Source organism: Myotis brandtii, unplaced genomic scaffold (genome assembly GCF_000412655.1).
Source record: "Myotis brandtii unplaced genomic scaffold, ASM41265v1 scaffold902, whole genome shotgun sequence".
Taxonomy (NCBI): domain Eukaryota; kingdom Metazoa; phylum Chordata; class Mammalia; order Chiroptera; family Vespertilionidae; genus Myotis; species Myotis brandtii.
The window spans coordinates 4,167,064-4,185,306 of NW_005371709.1; the positions used below are offsets into that span (position 1 = coordinate 4,167,064).

Here is an 18,243-nt window from a genome sequence, read left to right on the forward strand (position 1 = left end):
AGAGCCAGATGTCTTTTTGAGTAAGGTTAAGTTCTTTACCACATAACATGAGTAAAAAACAAACATAAAGAGCTTAAAACACTCGTAGAGCCACTTTAACACATCTCATCTGTTAGACACTCTACAGAATGTGTCAATTCTCTCAGAGAAAGTTATCCTAAGATTCCAAGAAGAACTGATCAGTAAAACAATGTAGAACAGATCAAAATGAAATTAGCACAGAAAGAGATACAAAAAAAATGTCAGGGGGCTGTGGTCTCAGGCCAGAAAAGATTGTCTGTGAAAGACAGATGGAGGAAGAGATAAGGCAAAATAAATATTACTTCCTTCTTATGGGAAGGCTCAGGTCTCTTCCGAGCTGTAGAGCCTACCTAGGACCCAGCTTTCCAACATTTATTGAAGGAAGCATTCTGATAGTCTCCTCACATTAAAGTTAATAGCTGATGGTTATGTGTATAAGATTTCACAAAGAGATAAGGCAAAATAAATATTACTTCCTTCTTGTGGGAAGGCTCGGGTCTCTTCCGAGCTGTAGAGGACCCAGCTTTCCAACATTTATTAAAGGAAGCATTCTGATAGTCTCCTCACATCAAAGTTAATAGCTGATGGTTATGTGTATAAGATTTCACATGCTATACTCGGGCACATAATGGTCCTGCTGCCACCAGCCTTCAAGGTTCAGAAGACTGGGTAACGGATGAAGGGTGACGAAACTGCAGAAACACAGCTGTCCTGTAAAGGATGAGAGGGGAGGACTGCTCAGAGAGGTCCTGGGACCCACAGGGAAAGGAGAACCGTTTTAATGACTTGGAATTAGAAGAAAAAGTGGGTTGAGCCCCAAGAATATTATGTTCTTGACACTATTTATCAAATGGCAGATGTTAGCAACTCTAATTTACCTCTATGTCTGGGCAGATTTTTTTCCCTTATGTTTTGGATTCCTAGTTTACTGAGCTCATACTTATGCCAGACATTTCCCTTTGATCCTCATGACTCAAAAGAGGTAGATAATGTCTCTTTCACAAATGAGGCTAAGTCATTTGCTGCGGGACGTGCAGTTAGCGAGATAGTCAGGACTCAAACCGGGCAGTCTGGTGCCGACACGGGAGTCCCTTTATGATGCCCAGACCTTCAGCGGCACAGACTCTTCTCAGTTTTCCACGACATAATGTTTGCCAGTGTCACTGAGTAGAAGCAACCCAACTGAGAACCAAAGAAGGTGCAAAATAAGGTGCCCTAAATCCATGCAGAAAGCTCACATCCTTTAAGGAAAAGCCCCTCCTCACTCAGAGCCTATGGATATTTTAGTTAGTGTATTTGTAAATCTAATAAACTTGATAGGATGATTGACAAAGGTAGACGAGAAATAATGTAGAAAGGAGGGTGGGACAGTAAAAGTGACAGGTGCCAGGGAGTAGGGAGCGTCATTGTCACAGTGTGTCACCTGGTGTTTCAGGATCTGTTTGATGTGAGGGCCAGGGTTCTGGATGGAGGCAACAGAGAGGGTTGAAAATGATCACGTTGAGGCTACTTCACATACCTGACCTCTGGAGCTCCAGCAACGCTGCGAGTAAGGATTATGATTTATAGATGATGAGAGTGAAGTTTCGAGTGATTGACAGCTTGCCCTTGGTCACACAAGCTAATACATTGCAATAATGTGAATAAAATTCAAGTCCTGTAAATTTCCCAACTTCTGTGGTTGTGAAGAGAAGACAAATACCTGTGATTTGTCCATAAGGGAGCAGCAGAAATGCAACAGACAACCTACTAAAGGAATATACAACTGAAATCTGTAAAAACTCTAACCAGATTGGGGCAGGGGTGGGGGGGGAATAAGCAAACAAAAATAGATATAGTTAGTTTTCCAGAACCAGGATGTTTTTAAGTATTCCTTATATCAGTGGTTCTCGAAGTATAGGTTATGGGCCATCAGCCTTGGCCTCCCTTGGGAACATGTTAAAAATGCAGATTTTTGGACTGACCTCCCATCATGAGTCAGAGGCTCTGAGGGGCAGAGCACAGCAGTCTGTCCTCTGTGATTCTGATGCAGCTCTGACACCTTGTGGCTCCCCCACCTCCCTGAAATGTAGGCTCTGCTTTGTGGCCCATGTGGGGTTGCTGACTATCCTACGGATGGTGGGCGGAGCGCCGTACTTCATTCTGGAGACCTGGGCTGACTGCTTTGTCGTCGCCTGGCTGTGTGACTTTGGGCAAGTCAGTTGGCCTTTCTATTTCCTCGTCCATGAAGTAAAGCCTCGTGTGCACTAAAATACTAAATAGGAGCAAAAGTGACTAACAGTGTCTGGCAGAAAAATGTTCAATAAATGTGTGTAAATCTCAACTTGACCTCTGGAAAGCCCATCTCTAGTCCTTGAGGGACACACTGAAGTGGAGCCTCGGGCTGGGAGAACTGCTGTGTTGTTCCCTCTTATCTCTGTACAGAGTCAGACAAGAGCAGGCGCCCAGGGAGAAGAAGGAAGCTGAGGGATTGGCTAGATCAGGGGTTGGCAAATATACCCATGGGCCAGATGTGGCCGTGCCTATTTTTGTACAGCCTGTGAACTACGAATGATTTTTCTATTTTTAAACGGTTGAAAGAAAATCAAAGGAGTATTATATGCCGCTTGGAAATTACATGAAATTCAAATCTGTGTCTGTAAATAAAGGTGTATTAGAATGTGGCCATACTGGTTCATATGCATATCATCCATGTCTGCTCTTGTTTTGCAACAGAAGAGTTGAGTAGTCGTCACTGAGACCATATGGCCCGCCGAGCCTAAAACATTTCCTGTGTGGCCTGTTACAGAAAAAGCTTGCCGACCACTGGGCTAGATGGAGGATAGCGAAGAGAGGCGAGAGATGATGCAGAAGATGATCAGAGTAGACATTTACTGAGCTCTGCCAGGTGTGGGCTAAGCATTTCTCATGCATTGTATCATTTAATTCTTAGAAAAAGCTTGCCGACCACTGGGCTAGATGGAGGGAGGATAGCGAAGAGAGGCGAGAGATGATGCAGAAGATGATCAGAGTAGACATTTACTGAGCTCTGCCAGGTGTGGGCTAAGCATTTCTCATGCATTGTATCATTTAATTCTTAAAACAACACTTATGAAGCAGGCATATCATTATCCCCATTCTTCAGATGGAGAAACTGAGGCTTATCACTTGCCCAGGGACACAGAGCCCACAGGTGATAGAGTCAAGATTTGAATTGAGGTCCAGCTGCCTTTCCAGCCGAGCTCATGACCATTGTGCCCTGTTGCCCCATGGCGTTAAGTGGGTCAAGTTAGGAGAGGTTTAGGGCAGGGATGGCGAACCTATGTTTGCAAAAATATCAAAAATTCTATATGTAACACGGCACCAGAGTTAAGTTAGGTTTTTTCAAAATGCTGACACGCTGAGCTCAAAAGGTTCGCCATCACTGGTTTAGGGTCTCAGATGTGCTGGGCAATGACTGGGAGGGCAGGATAGTAGCCGGCTGGAGGGAGACAAGGGTGCCTTGTAGTGCAGTGAAAACTCAGAAAGGGTGATTAGATTTTAAATGTTTATGTGGCTCGTTTAACAGAAAGAAGAAAAGCAGTGGGGAGAAAAGAAGCCCTTACCACAGCAGATACCTCTGGGCTGAAATCATGTTGTCCCCAAGCCCAGCACCAGCAGCCACGGGAAAAGTGCTCATCTACTCTCCCTCTCTGGGGTCTGCTCATTAGTCCCCTGCTAATGAGGAGGGGGCACTCTGTGCCCACATCAGGCGTGAAGGAGGGGATGAGATTTAGTGAGGAGGAACTGGACAGTGGAGTTCTGTTGCCTTTCAGTCTGTAAAATAAGAATGTCAAGGAACAATTGTTTCTTCATTGCTGTGAATGTGAGCCTTGTGTTTGCAAAGGTCAGCGCCTGTGAGCACATCGTGGCTTAGAGTGGGTTCCTATGGTAATTAGGCCGCTGTGACTGAGGGCATTCTGTGTCCGGCGGCCGGGCGCTGGACTTGCGCCTTTCTGTCGGGCGCATGCTTGTTTCCTGCAAATGTAACCATTTCTGTCCCCCCCTCCCTTTTTCTTGTTTTCATCCTTTCTGCACCACACACAGTGCTGGAGTCAGAGAATCTCCCAGCAGGTATGTGTCCCTTGATTCTTCTGTCCTGCCTTCCACCCGGGACCCTTCAATTAGAGGGAACCCGGAGCGTTCCCTGCGAGTGAGGGTGTTGTTTTCTCTTCCATCGCAGATGAGTGGCGGCTTTCTTCCAGTGCTGATGCCAATGGAAACGCCCAGCCCTCTTCACTCGCTGCCAAGGGCTACAGAAGCGTGCACCCCAACCTTCCTTCCGACAAGCCCCAGGTAGGCATGTGCCCAGGGCAGGGTGGGCACCAGTGAGCGGTACCTGTTCCTAAGTCGTTTAGCTTCAGATGGTACTGCCAGCTTGCTCCGCTGGGGAATGGGCTGGCTCAGAGTTGTGCTGTTGGCCACTCTGGAGAAACTCAGGCACCAGCCGTAGGGAGAGTTGGGGTTGAGGGGAGCAGAGGCGTGGAACCAGGTTGGTCTGCACCAGGGGATTGGAAATAGAGGCCCGATGTGTTATAATAGTAATGTGTGTTTAGGAATGTTCTGGAACAGGGAAGCCATTTGGCCTTGGATGTGGGGAAAAGTTCTGAGCCCGTTTGTTAAAAACTCTTTAGAGTATAATATTCAAGACAAGAGTGCACTCTTGTGTTTATTCCGGTAACCAGCTGCAGGTGGGGCTGTAAGAGTTCCAGCAACTCCTCTCTTTTCAGCCTAAGATGGGGAGCTGTGGCCAGACCTCACGCCCTGGCTCAGGAGCAGCAGCTAGGAGTCAAAATGGGAGCACCTGTAGTTTAAACCTGTCACCCTGCCCCCAGGTGTACAACTGGAGTAGAGATCATTTTGCTTCAGTCCCTTGTCCTAGATTGTTTTACTGATGGCCCGCCCCTCCCTGTGGCTGCTTTGCTATTTTGAGGAAAGGAATGGACCCTGTTTTAATCCAGGCAATCTGTGAGGGGCGTCTTTACAGAGAGGAGCCGCATCCATGGAACGGAGCAGTTCTTTCTTTTAAAGGAAGCTGTGCTGCGCAAAATGTATTGCAGAAATATGCTCCTCAGGGGGTCCTTTCCCTGTGCCTGCCTCTGTCAGGGTGCCTTCTCCCAGGACCCGCCAGACCCGGGAATTCTGCATTTCCTTCCTGGCTCCCACACGCCTTCTCCAGCGATCCTCTGGTTCCTGTTCCCGAGGACTGGCCCCTGAAAAGAAACCGAGTCGGAGATAACATCCTCCTTCCTCTCTGTAGACCCGCCTCCCAGCTTTAGAGCTGGTCACTTAATGGTCTACCTTGTGTGCCGAGCAGCACCACCAAGCCTTCCCCCACCATGGCCGCCTCTCCGGGGCATGGCCCGGTGCATCCAGGGCTACTGGTTAGAACCAGGAGCTGCGAATGCGCCTCGAAGTCTTCATCAGACACGGGACCTGGGTTGCCCAGTAGGTGGCGTGCCCTAGTTCTCCCTTTCTACCACCTTCCTGGCGGGTAAGCGTGCTGCCTGCGTCCGACAGGCTTCCTTCTTCAGAATGGGTACAGGCGGCTCGGCCCGGTTAGGAAACAGCGCTGACCCACGCCAGGCAAACGTACAAGCACGCCTCTTCCCCTCGGTGACTTAGCTCAAGGAGAGCTCACTGATCCCTTTTGGCTTCTTAAGCAGCTCTTCAAAAGAGATGATTTTAAAAGCATGTGAACTAAACAATCACTTTAAACACATGAATTTACCGCAGCTTTATTGGGCACTTGTGTTCAGATCACTGTGTTAAATGTTGCCCTCGAGGAGTTTGTAAGCCTCATAATATAAGTGTGAACATCCTGTAATATCGCCTGTGAATAGCATATTTTCTTACCTGTCACTGTCCGAGACGTTGCTTTTTTAAAAGGGAGCCTGGTAAATTGCTGCTATAGCAGTTGAATCCCGTATGTTCAGAGTTAAGTTGCCCGTCCAGATGTCAAGAACCTTTAGGTCATGCCTTACCTCTTGAATTTGTTGGCTGAATACAACTTGTCTGTAGAGCCATTGCCAAAGCTGCAAGTATTCACTGTCCCAGAACAGCCAGGTAAATGGGGGCTCTCATATCCCTACAGACCTAGCATCTCCTCAGGACTGGATTGGGGTCCAGAAGCTTCAGGGGGAGCCTGTCCCTGATGTTCCCACAGGCTTGCTTTCCTCCTGCCAGCCTGGACCTGCTGCCCTGCTGCCCTTGCTCCCAGTGACAGGAGCCAGGGCTGCCCTCTCCCTGACAGCATCATCGTGTTGCTGTCCCCAGTGGGGGTGGGGATTGGTAGTTTCCGGAACGGTATAAACTAGGAGCCGCACAGATTCTTCCAAGCAGCCCCATCTTTTCATTGCCTCACCTTCTGCTAAGAGAAATGAGATCTCATTAGTAGCCTGCTGGGGAGGATGCAGGCTGCCAGTGTGGTTCCTACCACGTTTACAATGAAGCAGCGCCTTCCGTGTAAAGGAACTGTGCCTGCCCCCCTCCTTCTTTGGGGCTAAAAGCAGCCCCAGGACAGGAAGGCCTCTGGCTCCGAGTGCGTGGTCAGCACTCTGGGGAGGCGTCCTCGCCCCCGGGTCAAGGCCCTGGGAGGGCTCACGCCTGATGTAATGCAGCTGCGGCACCGTATATGGCCAGAGCCAAATCCAGTTAAAACCTCATTGCAATTGATTTCTATCTTTGGACAAGAAGGAATCATATGTGGGACACTCCAGCTCAAAATAAAAGTAAATCTGAGCCTAATTCAAAATTGTCTTTTACTTACTTCCCTGACCACCATGATCACCTTACCCCCACGGTCCCTGGGGTGCGTGTCAGTTCAAGCACTTTGTTTCTAGAGAGCATCGTTTAGTCCATAAACACACCCCAGCCTCCAGCCTGCGCTCACCAGGACCAGGTGAGCACGTCCGGAAGGCTTTGCTTCTGGTTACTACTGAACAGGGGCTGCTCCTTTTGTCTTTTTGGCCAGTATTTAGCTGCCACATGGCCGCATTCCACCGGCACTGTCATGGGCAGCCTGTGGAAGGCTAGGCATCAAGTCAGCCCAAGATACCCAAGGAGGCTCTGCTCCATCCAGGTTATTTGAAAACCGAGTTTGTTAAGGAATAGGTCATCTACCGCTTCTGGCTTGATATTCTAATCCAGGCTCATAGAACGTTTTTATTTCTCATCGATTACCCTTGCTAATATTCCTTTATCCCTTGCCACCTGCACTCCACAAAGAAATAAAAATAAAAAGCAACCTCAAAATAGACCCACACCCTTGTATCTTCCCAGTTTTGGTCACAACCCAGATACTGACCACACTCTAATGATCTCACCTGTGCCATTTGGAGGACGGTTATCTTTAAAGACGGGGGCCAGTGAAGGGCATCTAGGTGTCTAGGCTTGGGCTGCGGGAGCAAAACACCGTAGTTGGGTGGCTTAAACAACATACACTTATTTCTCACAGTTTTGGAGGCTGCGAAGTCCAAGGTACTGGCCTATTTGGTTCCTGGTTTGGGCTCTCTTCCTGGCTCATCTCACTATGTCCTCACATGGTGGAGGGAGGGAAAGAGAGGGAGGGGGAGAGAGAGAGAGAGAGAGAGAGAGAGAGAGAGAGAGAGAGAGAGCGAGTGAGCTCTGGTCACTTCCTTTTCTTATAAGGACACTAATCCACATCATGGGGGCCCACCCTCATGACCTTATCTAATCCTAAGTGCCTCGTAAAGGTCCACCTTTAAAAGTTATTACTTAGGGTTAGGGGCTCAGCACATGAATTTGGGGGGACACAGACATTCAGCCATTCAACACTAGGAAAATAAACTGCGCATCTTATGGTCTAATTCCCAGGTGAGCCACAGGTTGACAGATGGCTCTCACTGACATGAGGATCAGTCTGGAGATTTACCCCATTTCCTGCCCTTCTGCTCCACTGAGCCCCAAGGAGGAGTCATGTGGAGGGAGAGGGAGTGAGATGTGACCTGCAGCTTTCTAGCTCTGAAGCCAGGAGCCCTGGGGCTGATCACATCCCTCCAGAATGCACTGCCTCCTAGTGGGCTGGGTGGGAATGGCTGGAGTTTGATAAACCAGGTACAGCCCAATCTGAGTGCTTCATTGTCTGATCCCTTTGTTCCATGTACGTCAAAAATTGGAGATTACGTGCTTTTCAGCCCACGCCTGTCTTCCTTCTAATAATTAGTTCCATCGACTTGTTTCCTGCGAGGAGAGAGCACATGTGGGTGCTAAGCCCTTAGCGCTCTCTTCTTGGGGAGCTGTGGCTTGTTCTGCTTATGGAAGTGAGTGCTAGAGCTCAGGGATTCCGTTAGACCTCTGTCTCCTGGGAGCACAAATAAGGATGGCTCTTCCCAGTCTCCATATCCTGAGGGAAAAGCATGAAAGACCCTTGAGGGTTTCAGTGAACTTAAACTTTTAAAGCCAAAAGCATAAAGAGGAGAATCTTTGAGGAGAGGAGGTGTAGTAATTGGGGGCCTGGGGCTTCCTCCCCTGGCTTAGCCCCTGGGCACCCTTCTTCAGTCAGGAGGTCTAAGAGTGCAGGTCAGCCACGGATCGGCGTCAACATAGGCTCAGCGCGGGGCTCTCCTGGCTGAGCTCCCTCCTGCGGGTGAGGGGTCGGGCCTGCCCCTCCAGGTGAGTGAGTCGGTCCTCGGCTTGACCCGGAGAGAGATGTAGACTCCATGAGAGTCTACGCTGAGGATTTGCTGAAAAACTTGTCTAGATTTGTTTTTTTCTTCAGATCATGTTATGCTGCTGTTTCTAATGGTCGTCCTTCTTTCCATTTCCCCTCCTCTCTCTTTTTTCTCTGTCTTAATATTGTGTCTTGAAAATCATACTAAAGGTTCTCTCTCCCCCACGCCCTCCTCTCCCTAAAGTGGGCCACTTTGCATGGCAGCCCCCTGCCCTCCACGGTGCCTCCAAGGACTCGCTCTACCGGAGCTCACCAAAGCCTTACGCCCCACCCGGCACCCCCAGCCAGCAGAGCCCCTCACCACCCCAGCCTGTCTCTGTCCCCCTGGCAGCCAGATCAGCTCCCAAAGGTGTGGTGTGTCCTGGGCCCTCGCTTCCAGGTTCCACGTCCCCCAGTGCTTCATCCCAACCCCAGCGCCACTGTGCAGCCACCAGGACAGTTTATAGTGGGAATGTGAGCTCTAACCCACGTCATAAGGCAGTTGGGAATAAAAAGGTCAGCAGCTTATATGTACCTTGTTTAGCCAATAACATTTGCCCGGTGGCATCGGAAAGCTGCTCTCGTGTTGCACGTGACCCAGCCCAAGGCACTCGAGCACTGGCTCCCAGCATTGTCTCCTGCTCAGCGGGCACGGGAAGGCCACGCTCTGCTCCTCCTCACTCTTCCAAGCTATTCTTTGACCCCCGTAAAGATGCTGGTAACCGTGGCGAGAGTCCTTCCCTGGGGACTCGGCCTTCGTTCCCAGATGCAGTGGGACCACCTGTGCTAGGCCCCCAGGTTACCTCTGATCCCGAAAACCGGAGGAGAAAAGAACCTTACCTTTTGCAGCCGTGTTATCCAGCCAAGGCAAGGAACTAGGAATGTTTGTGTGTCTGCTCCGTCTCTTTGGAACTCATGTGAGAGCTCGTTTGTGTTCCGGGCTGCCCTCCCCTCCCTGTCCTCGTTAATACCGCTGCAGCTTGAATCCCGAATTCTCTAAACATCTCAGCACAGTCCTTTCTGTCTCCCTGTCTGTCTTTCCTGTGAATATGTAAGTATGCCAGAGTGTGGAATACGTAGCCTGATAATTCGGTGGGACACGGCGTTTATGTTTTATAACAAGTGCCAAAGAAATTGTATTTACTCCCAAGCTTTCAGGCTCCGCAAGCGGCTCTGGGGGTTAAACACAGCCTGCCTGCCTGTTCTCTCTCTTTCTCTCTCCTAAAGTGTTAAAAGGATTCAAAAATAGATGGATGGAAAGTAAAGTTGGATGGGGTTCCCTCTGTGTCATAGAGTGTCAGGAGGCCAGCTGGCTAGCACCGACTGTCTCATGCACCCTGAGCAAAGGGCACCGATTAAATAGTTCTCAGAGTACATCATTGCATGTCCACGCTCAACTGTTTAAATATGGAATTCCTTCTCCCCTGCTGCCGTCCCCCTTTGCGTAACGACCCCTTATTTCCTACAGGACGCCACTTCCTCCAGCCCAGCCCAGCCTGAGGTCATAGTTGTCCCTCTCTACCTGGTTAATACTGACAGAGGGCAAGAAGGCACTGCCAGACCTCCAGCACCTCGGGGGCCACTGGGCCCCCCAGTCCCGGCGGCCGCCCCTGCCGGCTCACCTCTGACCTTCCCGACTCTAGATGATTTCATTCCCCCTCATCTGCAGAGGCGGCCCCACCACAGCCCGCCAGCCAGCGCTCCGGGCCCCCACCCCCCCGTTAGCCAGACACCACCATCCTTCTCACCACCGCCTCCGCTGGTCCCCCCAGTCCCGGAGGGCCTGCACAGCGTCTCGGAGCCTGACCTCACGGGAGCTGTTTCAAGTACCGTAAGCTTGCTGGGGTCCCTTCCTCGCGGCTTTCCTGAATGTCTGCCCTGGCAGTAAAAGCCCTTCTCACTGGAGTACTAAGTTCCGAGGGAGTGCTGGCTGCCTGTGCTTGCGTGATGGCTGGAGCCGGGTCTGCTGTCCCGAGTGCATGCCTCCATGTGTCCCGGGCTCTCGCGGCTGCTCACGGTCTCCCTCCCTCTTCCTCACTGTCCTGTTCGGAATGCACATCTTCCTGAAGGAACTTGGTTCTCCGCCGAGAAAACAGCCTCTGTGGCCTTACCTCTGGCTAGGTGTGCTCGCCACAGGCAGGCAAGTGTACTGTTGAGAGCTGAGGAAAGCTACGAATCAGGTGGAAAAACCAACAGCCGTTTCTCCACCAGGGAGCAGGGGAGGAAGAGAGTCACTCTTGTGTGGATTTAGCAAGTAAACAAACTCGTGTCCACAGCCATGGCAGAGACTAGGTTAAAAAAAAAAAAGAGTTGAATATGATTGAGCAAATGGGTATAAAAGCCTTGTATGAATGTTAGGACTATTTCCTCAACAGGCAGATAATTGCTGGGGACCCTGAGTAGTAGCTCCCAAGGCCTTTGTGGCAAAACAGCGCCTCACTGGTCATGAAGTTAAAGGGCCCATCCTGTGAGGGACAGGCCCGCAACCCAGGGGGGAAAGCCCAAGAAAAAGATTTCTTTGAGTCCCCACCATGTTCTGGGCATCCTTCTCAATTCTCTACGAACAAGGCACAGCCCCTGCTCTTAGAGAGTTCATCTGAGCTGTGTTCTCAAGCTCAGAGTACGTGGCTCATTGAGCGGCAGGAAAATGCATTTAAATCGTCCTCTCCAGGTTATACTCCTGGAGATTCTAATCAAGTGGGTCTGGGGAGGGATCTAGGACTCAAACTATGTGGTAATGTGCATCCTGGGGGATTCTGATGCTGAGGGTGCATGGGCCACATTTTGAGATGTAGGGCCATGCAGTTGGCTGATGGGACTAATGTTCACTGGCATCCCTTGTATGCCTCCAAAACAGGCTCAAGAGGCTCATTAAACTGAAGCGATTCATGCAGTTTAATCAAGCAGGAGGGAAACTTTTGGGGGAGGGAGGCTTTTAAGAGAAATTACAGTGAGATATCAGATACAATGCTGGGACCCTTCTCAAAACTCTAGATGCAGCTCAGTGGGTTAGGTCAGGACGCTGTCAAACGTGGCCCGGGGGCTTGGTGTCCTAGTTTGACCCCTACAACTCAGCCCAGGTGGAGAAAAATGCTAAATTGTTCCCTGCTGCACTCACCTTACCTTAGCTCAACTTACAGGTGAATTTAGCAGCTGCCCTTGTTTTGAAGAATACAGGTGCTCTTCCCTTTGGCATAGAATGTGTCTCTAGAGCAGCGTTTTCAGTGTGCTCACATGCATGGTGAGCAGTTCGGTTGAGTAGCTCTAGGTGTTCATGTTGAGTTTGTTCAGGTAGACCAGGACAGGTGAGTTGGGACAGTGTCCTCAGTTTCTCAAACCCCACTGACGTATAGACTTCCCAGGAGACTTCAGTTGGCCTGATAACTTCTAGTTTGGCCCAGGTAATGAAGTAGAAGGTGAAAAGGGCAACTGTTGGGTTCCTCCCCTGAATGAGGATCGTCAAGCAAAGCAGATCCCCGTGGATGGCGGCCAAGCCACCATTGATACCTGCTCCATCTGCAGCCATTCACGTTAATTAGTCCAGGTTCTGAATCTAGTCAATAACCAGACTTGTGCCACAGAGTGAAGTTTATAAAATGGGTGATGCTCACATGGTCCTTCCAGGCCTCATGGGCAGTATGCACACTTCAGAAAGCTGTGTGCCCGACTCTCGTGTTTCTTGGCTGCATTAGGGCAGTTTTCATGGATATGTCATTTATTTGTGTTATATCACTTTGGAAGTAAATAGGATGGTGTAATTGTTCTCCCACTTTTTAAATGAAAAATTAAGATGAGGCACTTTTGTACAAGACGATATTGTGCTTCAAGTCTTGGGGGGAAGTTTCATTCACTAACCTGAGCTGCCACTCATAAGTAGCAGCTGTGACATTGGGGCGCTTTCAGAAGTGGACTGACCAAGCCAGTGGGTTCCAGGAAGCCACCCCTACTGTGTGTCGGGAGCTGTCCCGGGTCCTGACACTCACATCCTCTCCTGAACTCTTTGTTCTTTGGAACACTAGTTGTTCAGAAGCACCTTTGTTGGTAGGTGGCTGCTGTCATTCATGTGGCATTTTACTACTGAGCCCCTACTGTCTGCAGGACATTGTGCTAGGGTAGGGGATGGAAGGAAGAGGACGGGGCCGTGTCTCTAGTCCTGCAGGTACTTACAGAGCCATGCTCTCTGATGGAGCATACGAATTGCTTTTATGCCATACTGTTTTCTAGACCAGTGATGGCGAACCTATGACACTCATTTTTGGGTTGATTTTTCTTTGTTAAATGGCATTTAAATATATAAAATAAATATCAAAAATATAAGCCTTTGTTTTACTGTGGTTGCAAATATCAAAAAATTTCTATATGTGACACGGCACCAGAGTTAAGTTAGGGTTTTTCAAAATGCTGACATGCCGAGCTCAAAAGGTTCGCCATCACTGCCCTAGACAGTAACAAAGTCTTGTTCTTCAAACCCTTTAAGAATGATATTCTGGCTTTAGGGTCTGTAAATTCTAAAATAGAAACATTGCTAAATGTATAGGTGTGATAGAGGAAACTGTTTACATGTCCTTGCTACATTTTGAAGTCTTATTTTTCCTGTCTTTAAAAAGACTGCCCTTATTCCCATCGTGCAAATTGTAATGGGAGGAATAATAATTTTATTGGTATTTCTGGCTGAGACCCTCAGGTTTTTAAAAGTCACGATTTTCGCAAGTCTTCAGAGATCTTTGTCAGTCGATATTGGAGTGAAAAAGCGCCGCTGTAGGACAGGATAATATCTGAATCTCAGCCGCAAGTGCTAGCAAGGTGTTCAGTGATGTGGGTGACAAGAATAGCTTTCCAAGAGTACCAGTACTTAACCCTTTCTACTCTTACACCTATGGCTTCTTATCTCACATCGTCTCATGTTTCTGTAAACAGTGTACTAAACTTTCCTGATTTTTCCCTATTAAACCAGCTCTCGTGCTCGGACTGCATTTGGAATTGCATGAGTTTTGCATGTTTTTTTTCTACTTTGATTTGAATTTGCTTTTTCAGTAACTGGATTGATCCACGTTTCTTACCAGGTGAAAATAATGAATAATGTTGCTGCGACTTTCAGTAACATTATCTTCCCTCTCGCCCCTTACTAATACCAGCGAAGAGAATAAGCATTCCAGATTAAGCTTCTAACTGGAATCAATGACGTTTCATTGATTACATTTCTTTTTCTAATTAAGGTCCTTGTACAGCCTTAATTTCCTTTTTAAAAAGCATTAGCTCTAGGTTTTGTATACTGACAGTTATGTTTGTCCTTTTTCAGGATTCAAGCCCTCTGCTAAATGAAGTTTCTTCATCTCCTGTTAGAACTGATTCCCAAACCTTTGCACCCGTCAGCAAGCCATCCTCTGCCTACCCCTCCACGACCATTGTCAATCCCACTATTGTGCTCTTGCAACACAACCGAGGTAAGGGAGCTTCCCTGCTCACCTCTCCCTCCGCTCACTGTTCCGTGACCCCGGGACAATAAGTCTGCCTTCCCACGCAAATTTTCACAAATCTCATTCATCTCCGAGGACATTGGCCCCAGTTTCCTCCCACGACCCACCAAGTAGATCGTAGCGGACAGACCTCTGATTTGGGGTGATGTCTGGTATCAGAATAAGTAAGCTTCTGTAGTGTGTGTTCCACACCTTGGGTGTTCACAGTGTCTTCAGAGGGTGGCACCAAAAAGAAAAAAAGAGGCAGAAAGGGAAAGTCTGGGCCCCTTCATTCCTCATCGTGAGAATTCTCATCACAGCTTTGCTTGGAAACTCTAGGTGCAGTGATCCCTCTTTTCAGAAGTGCCCTGAATCATTTAGCTCTGACATCATGAGTTCTCTAGAAAGAGACATCTTGAGCACCAAACTGTAAAAAAACCTAGTGATGGAATATTTTCTAAAATGTCAAACATGTTTTTCTGCCTCTAACACAGAGGCTACTGAACCTCTCAGTGTCTCACCAGCCTCCATTCTTGCCAGCAGTCGGCACACTGGGCCACCTTTCAGCACCCCCTGTGGGCACTGCGTGGCTGCGTGGCCCCAGGCAGCTCGGCCAGGGGGTTCGTGTGTGCTTCCTGCAGTTCCTCAGGCTGGTTCTTCCCCTTCTTTGCAAGGCATCGTGGGGAAGCAGAAGTGCTTTGAGGTGATAATTCATATGTTGACCCTCTGCTTTAAGATTCCAGAAGATGTTTCTAAATCCAAATGTTTCGGTTTTGGAATTCAATAGAAGGATGCGCTTCCCGGTCCCCACAGGTCTTTGCACTGTGAAATATAAACTTTTCCAGCTTTCTGGGTGTTTCTGAGTGAGGTTTTATTATATTATTCAGAGCTCAAAGCTCGGTACCAAATCTTCCTTTCCTGACTCCCTGCTTGCCTACTTCATAGTTTCCCTCCCCTCCGCCTCTCTCTCTGCCTTAACTTGGATGAGAATGAGAGGCTGAAATCTATTTTTAATTGTTCTCCATATTAAATGGAGTTTTCTGTTTCCTGCTTCTAACTTAAAAAACAGATGAATGAAACATTTTCTCTCACTGAAAATCTTCCCACTCCAATTTTAGTTATTTTAGTAATTTTATTTTTTTCACTCTGTGTGGCTCCCATATTAATTTTCACCCATGAATCTGTGTTCTTCAAAAAATAAAAAGTGCTCCCACCCCCCCACACACACACTAAATTATGTAAGAGCCCATTCTCCTCTTGGCAGCGGCTTTCCCTGCCCAGAAAGTGTCCGTAATGCAAGACAAAGTGAAATTTTGGTTCTCTATGAACTTCTTTATGACTCATCTTTTTAAAAAATCCAGTCAAATAGAAGCAAGTGAGTTCCCAGAAGGAAAAGCAGTTTCTCTAAAAATGGGATTTATTCCCAAGGCAACTTGGGTTTTGGGAAATGCCAAGTGTAATGTCAGTTACTTCTGCCAAGTCCTCTGACACCGAGTGAGACATCTTTGGGCACAGACATGCCCGTTCTTCCTTTTTGTTCCTTTCCTGAACAAATGGATTCTTCTTATTTGCCCAGATGTCGTTGGTTCTAAATTTCTCTTTTGTCCAAGCCCTGCCCCTGGGTTTAAAATCAGAGTTGTGCAGCCTGCAACACACATCCTTCAGAAAAGGATACACGTATATTTGTGTTTTGTTTTGTTTTTTAATGAAAAGTCGCTTCCTATAAAGAGCAAACCATATGTCCCCAAGGAGGTACGGCAGGAAGAGACCAGGAGAATGGAAGCGCCTCGCTGGCCGCGCCTCGCTGGACTGCTCGTCAGTGGGGTGTAGGTCAAGCATTTTTGGCTTTGCTTTGGAATTGACCCAGCCTGGCAGCTCTGCTTTGCATCATAGATAATACCCGTAAAAAGTTTCTTAACTATTGCAAAGTCTCCTGAGGGAATGATAACTTTACTCCATTTCTGGGATTCTAGTTTAGTCATCCTAAGAAAGGTTCCCTTTTTTCCTGCCTAGACTGGCCCGGGGGATGGTGTGACAATAGCCCCCTCTCTCGCAGCCAGCTTCCTTCGCTGCAAGCAGATGGAGGGCACCGCAGTCTGGCCTGGCTCAGAAGGTCATGCACCACACAGCCCTTGCTCCTCTCCTGAGACTTCGCTTTACATGTGTCTGAGGGCAGATTGCTTATGATCAGTCTGGTAGGAGGACTGGAACCAGAAAACTCCCAGGACTGAAAGAGATGCATGGGTTCCGTAGCTCCAAGCTTCTCAGTGTTTTGTTTTGTTTTTAAGTTTTTAAAAATGTTTACTTGATTTGAGAGAGAGAGAGAGAGAGAGAGAGAGAGAGACATCGATTTGATGTTCCATTTATTTATGCATTCATTGGTTGATCCTTGTATGTGCCCTGACCAGGGATCAAACCCACAACCTCCATGTATCGGAACAATGCTCTAACCAACTGAGCTCCCGGCCAGGGCAAAGCTCCGCAGTCTTGATTGTGCCTAGACTCTGGGGGGAGGGGGTCTTCTTGATCTGCAGATGCAAATGCAGATTCAGGTGCTCTGAAGCAGGGCTGAGGTTCTGCATTTTTCAGCAGCTCGCAGGGCATGTTGGTGCTGCTGGTCCATGGACCACACTGGAGATCAAGAGCTCTTTGGTCCCCAGACTTCTGTCAAATGAAACCGTCTGGGGACCACCCTAGGGTTGCTAATTTCTAACTTTGCTAAATAACACCCCTGAAAGACAATTGCTGTTATCCTCATCGCATGTCATTCCAAGAAAGAAGGGCCTTTCACACTTGAGAAGTGGGAACAACATAGTGTTTTAAGTGGGATAACTTGGCTTTTGCCTGCTGGGGAAGAGCCTGCCCCTGGCTTGGAGACCAGAGTTCTGGATCCATGGACCCCGTGAGTGCTTTGATTTAACAGATGAGGAAATGGAGGTGACGACTGGTCAGTGTGGCTGGCAGCGCGGTGCTTCGAGCTCTGCTGGCCTCTGTTGTCCAGCCGTGTGAGTGAGCCTCGTCCATGGGCCCGACGTGGACAGGGCTGCTTCCACCAGCTGCGGGCTCTCTTTACTTCTTGCCCACGCTGATTCTGCGGGGAGGGTGGGGACGCAGCCACGGGGGATAATGGCAGCACCCATGGCTGGCAGGCGTTCTGTGTTTATCTATGTGGCTGTTTTATATTTAGCAGCTATGGAAGGTAGGGGTCATTTTTGTCTGTATGCCGTTCCACGTCCACACAGGACTCTCCAAACGAGAGGTTGACTCCTTCCTCACGAGTGCCCAGGAGGGTGAGAACCCATAGACCTCAGTGTTAAGGAAAGGTACCTGGTGATTAAAGTTGGAAAGATCCTTGGACTAGAGATAAGGAGATTCCAGGTTTTAGACCAGTTCTGGTTTTCAGTGTCTTCTTGGGTAGTTTTTGCCCCTCATTGAGGGTGTCTCAACCACCCTGACCTACCTGCTAGGGTTGTTGCAAAGATTAAAAGCATTAACCTGTAGGAAAGCTGTAAAGACGATGCCTGGCATCTGCAAGCGCTCAGGAGGTGGTAGCTGCTATGGTTACCATTACAATTACTTCTCCTCAGAAGGTACCAAGACTGGGTTGTTCAAAGTCCTGCTCCCTTGAAACCAGTGGAGGTGGGAGGGTCTCCTCCCGTGACCAGATTATCCTGAGATACGATGTAAACACCCAGAACAACAGTGACAGTGCCTGAGTCCTGGTGCAGACCCAGGGGCAGGGGGATGAGATACTACACTTGGATGACAGGGCCGCGTCAACACGCTGCGTTCACTGGATGCACAGTGTTTTAGCATCTAAACCCAGAGGACAGTGAGGACACAGATACTGGGATCCTAACGAGTTGTGCCCGGATGTCTCAGTTTCACCACGTCTTTGTAAATCTCACACTGTGTGTTTTTTCTTTTATCACAGAACAGCAGAAACGACTCAGTAGCCTGTCAGGTAGGTGAGAAATATTTATTTACACGTTAGCACCTGTCCGTGTTAAAGCTGGCTTCCGGTCACCACCTGATGCTCCGTCAGCACAGTCTTATGAGCTCTCCTGGTGTGTGTGT

The 18,243-nt window shown here is 48.6% G+C and overlaps 1 protein-coding gene across 19 annotated transcripts in view; it reads left to right on the top strand.

The window, feature by feature from the left end:
* Positions 1-18,243, top strand: part of SORBS1 (sorbin and SH3 domain containing 1) — a 200,998-nt gene that overhangs the window by 101,190 nt on the left and 81,565 nt on the right. For 10 of the 19 annotated variants that reach the window (XM_014532641.1, XM_014532643.1, XM_014532644.1 and 7 more), the window contains 5 exons: positions 4,087-4,113; positions 4,223-4,335; positions 10,179-10,541; positions 14,010-14,154; positions 18,101-18,130. In XM_014532641.1, coding sequence (XP_014388127.1) covers positions 4,087-4,113; positions 4,223-4,335; positions 10,179-10,541; positions 14,010-14,154; positions 18,101-18,130 — 678 coding nt within the window. The remainder of the gene's footprint in view (positions 1-4,086; positions 4,114-4,222; positions 4,336-10,178; positions 10,542-14,009; positions 14,155-18,100; positions 18,131-18,243) is intronic. The other 9 variants (XM_014532649.1, XM_014532654.1, XM_014532650.1 and 6 more) reach the window with 4 other exon arrangements.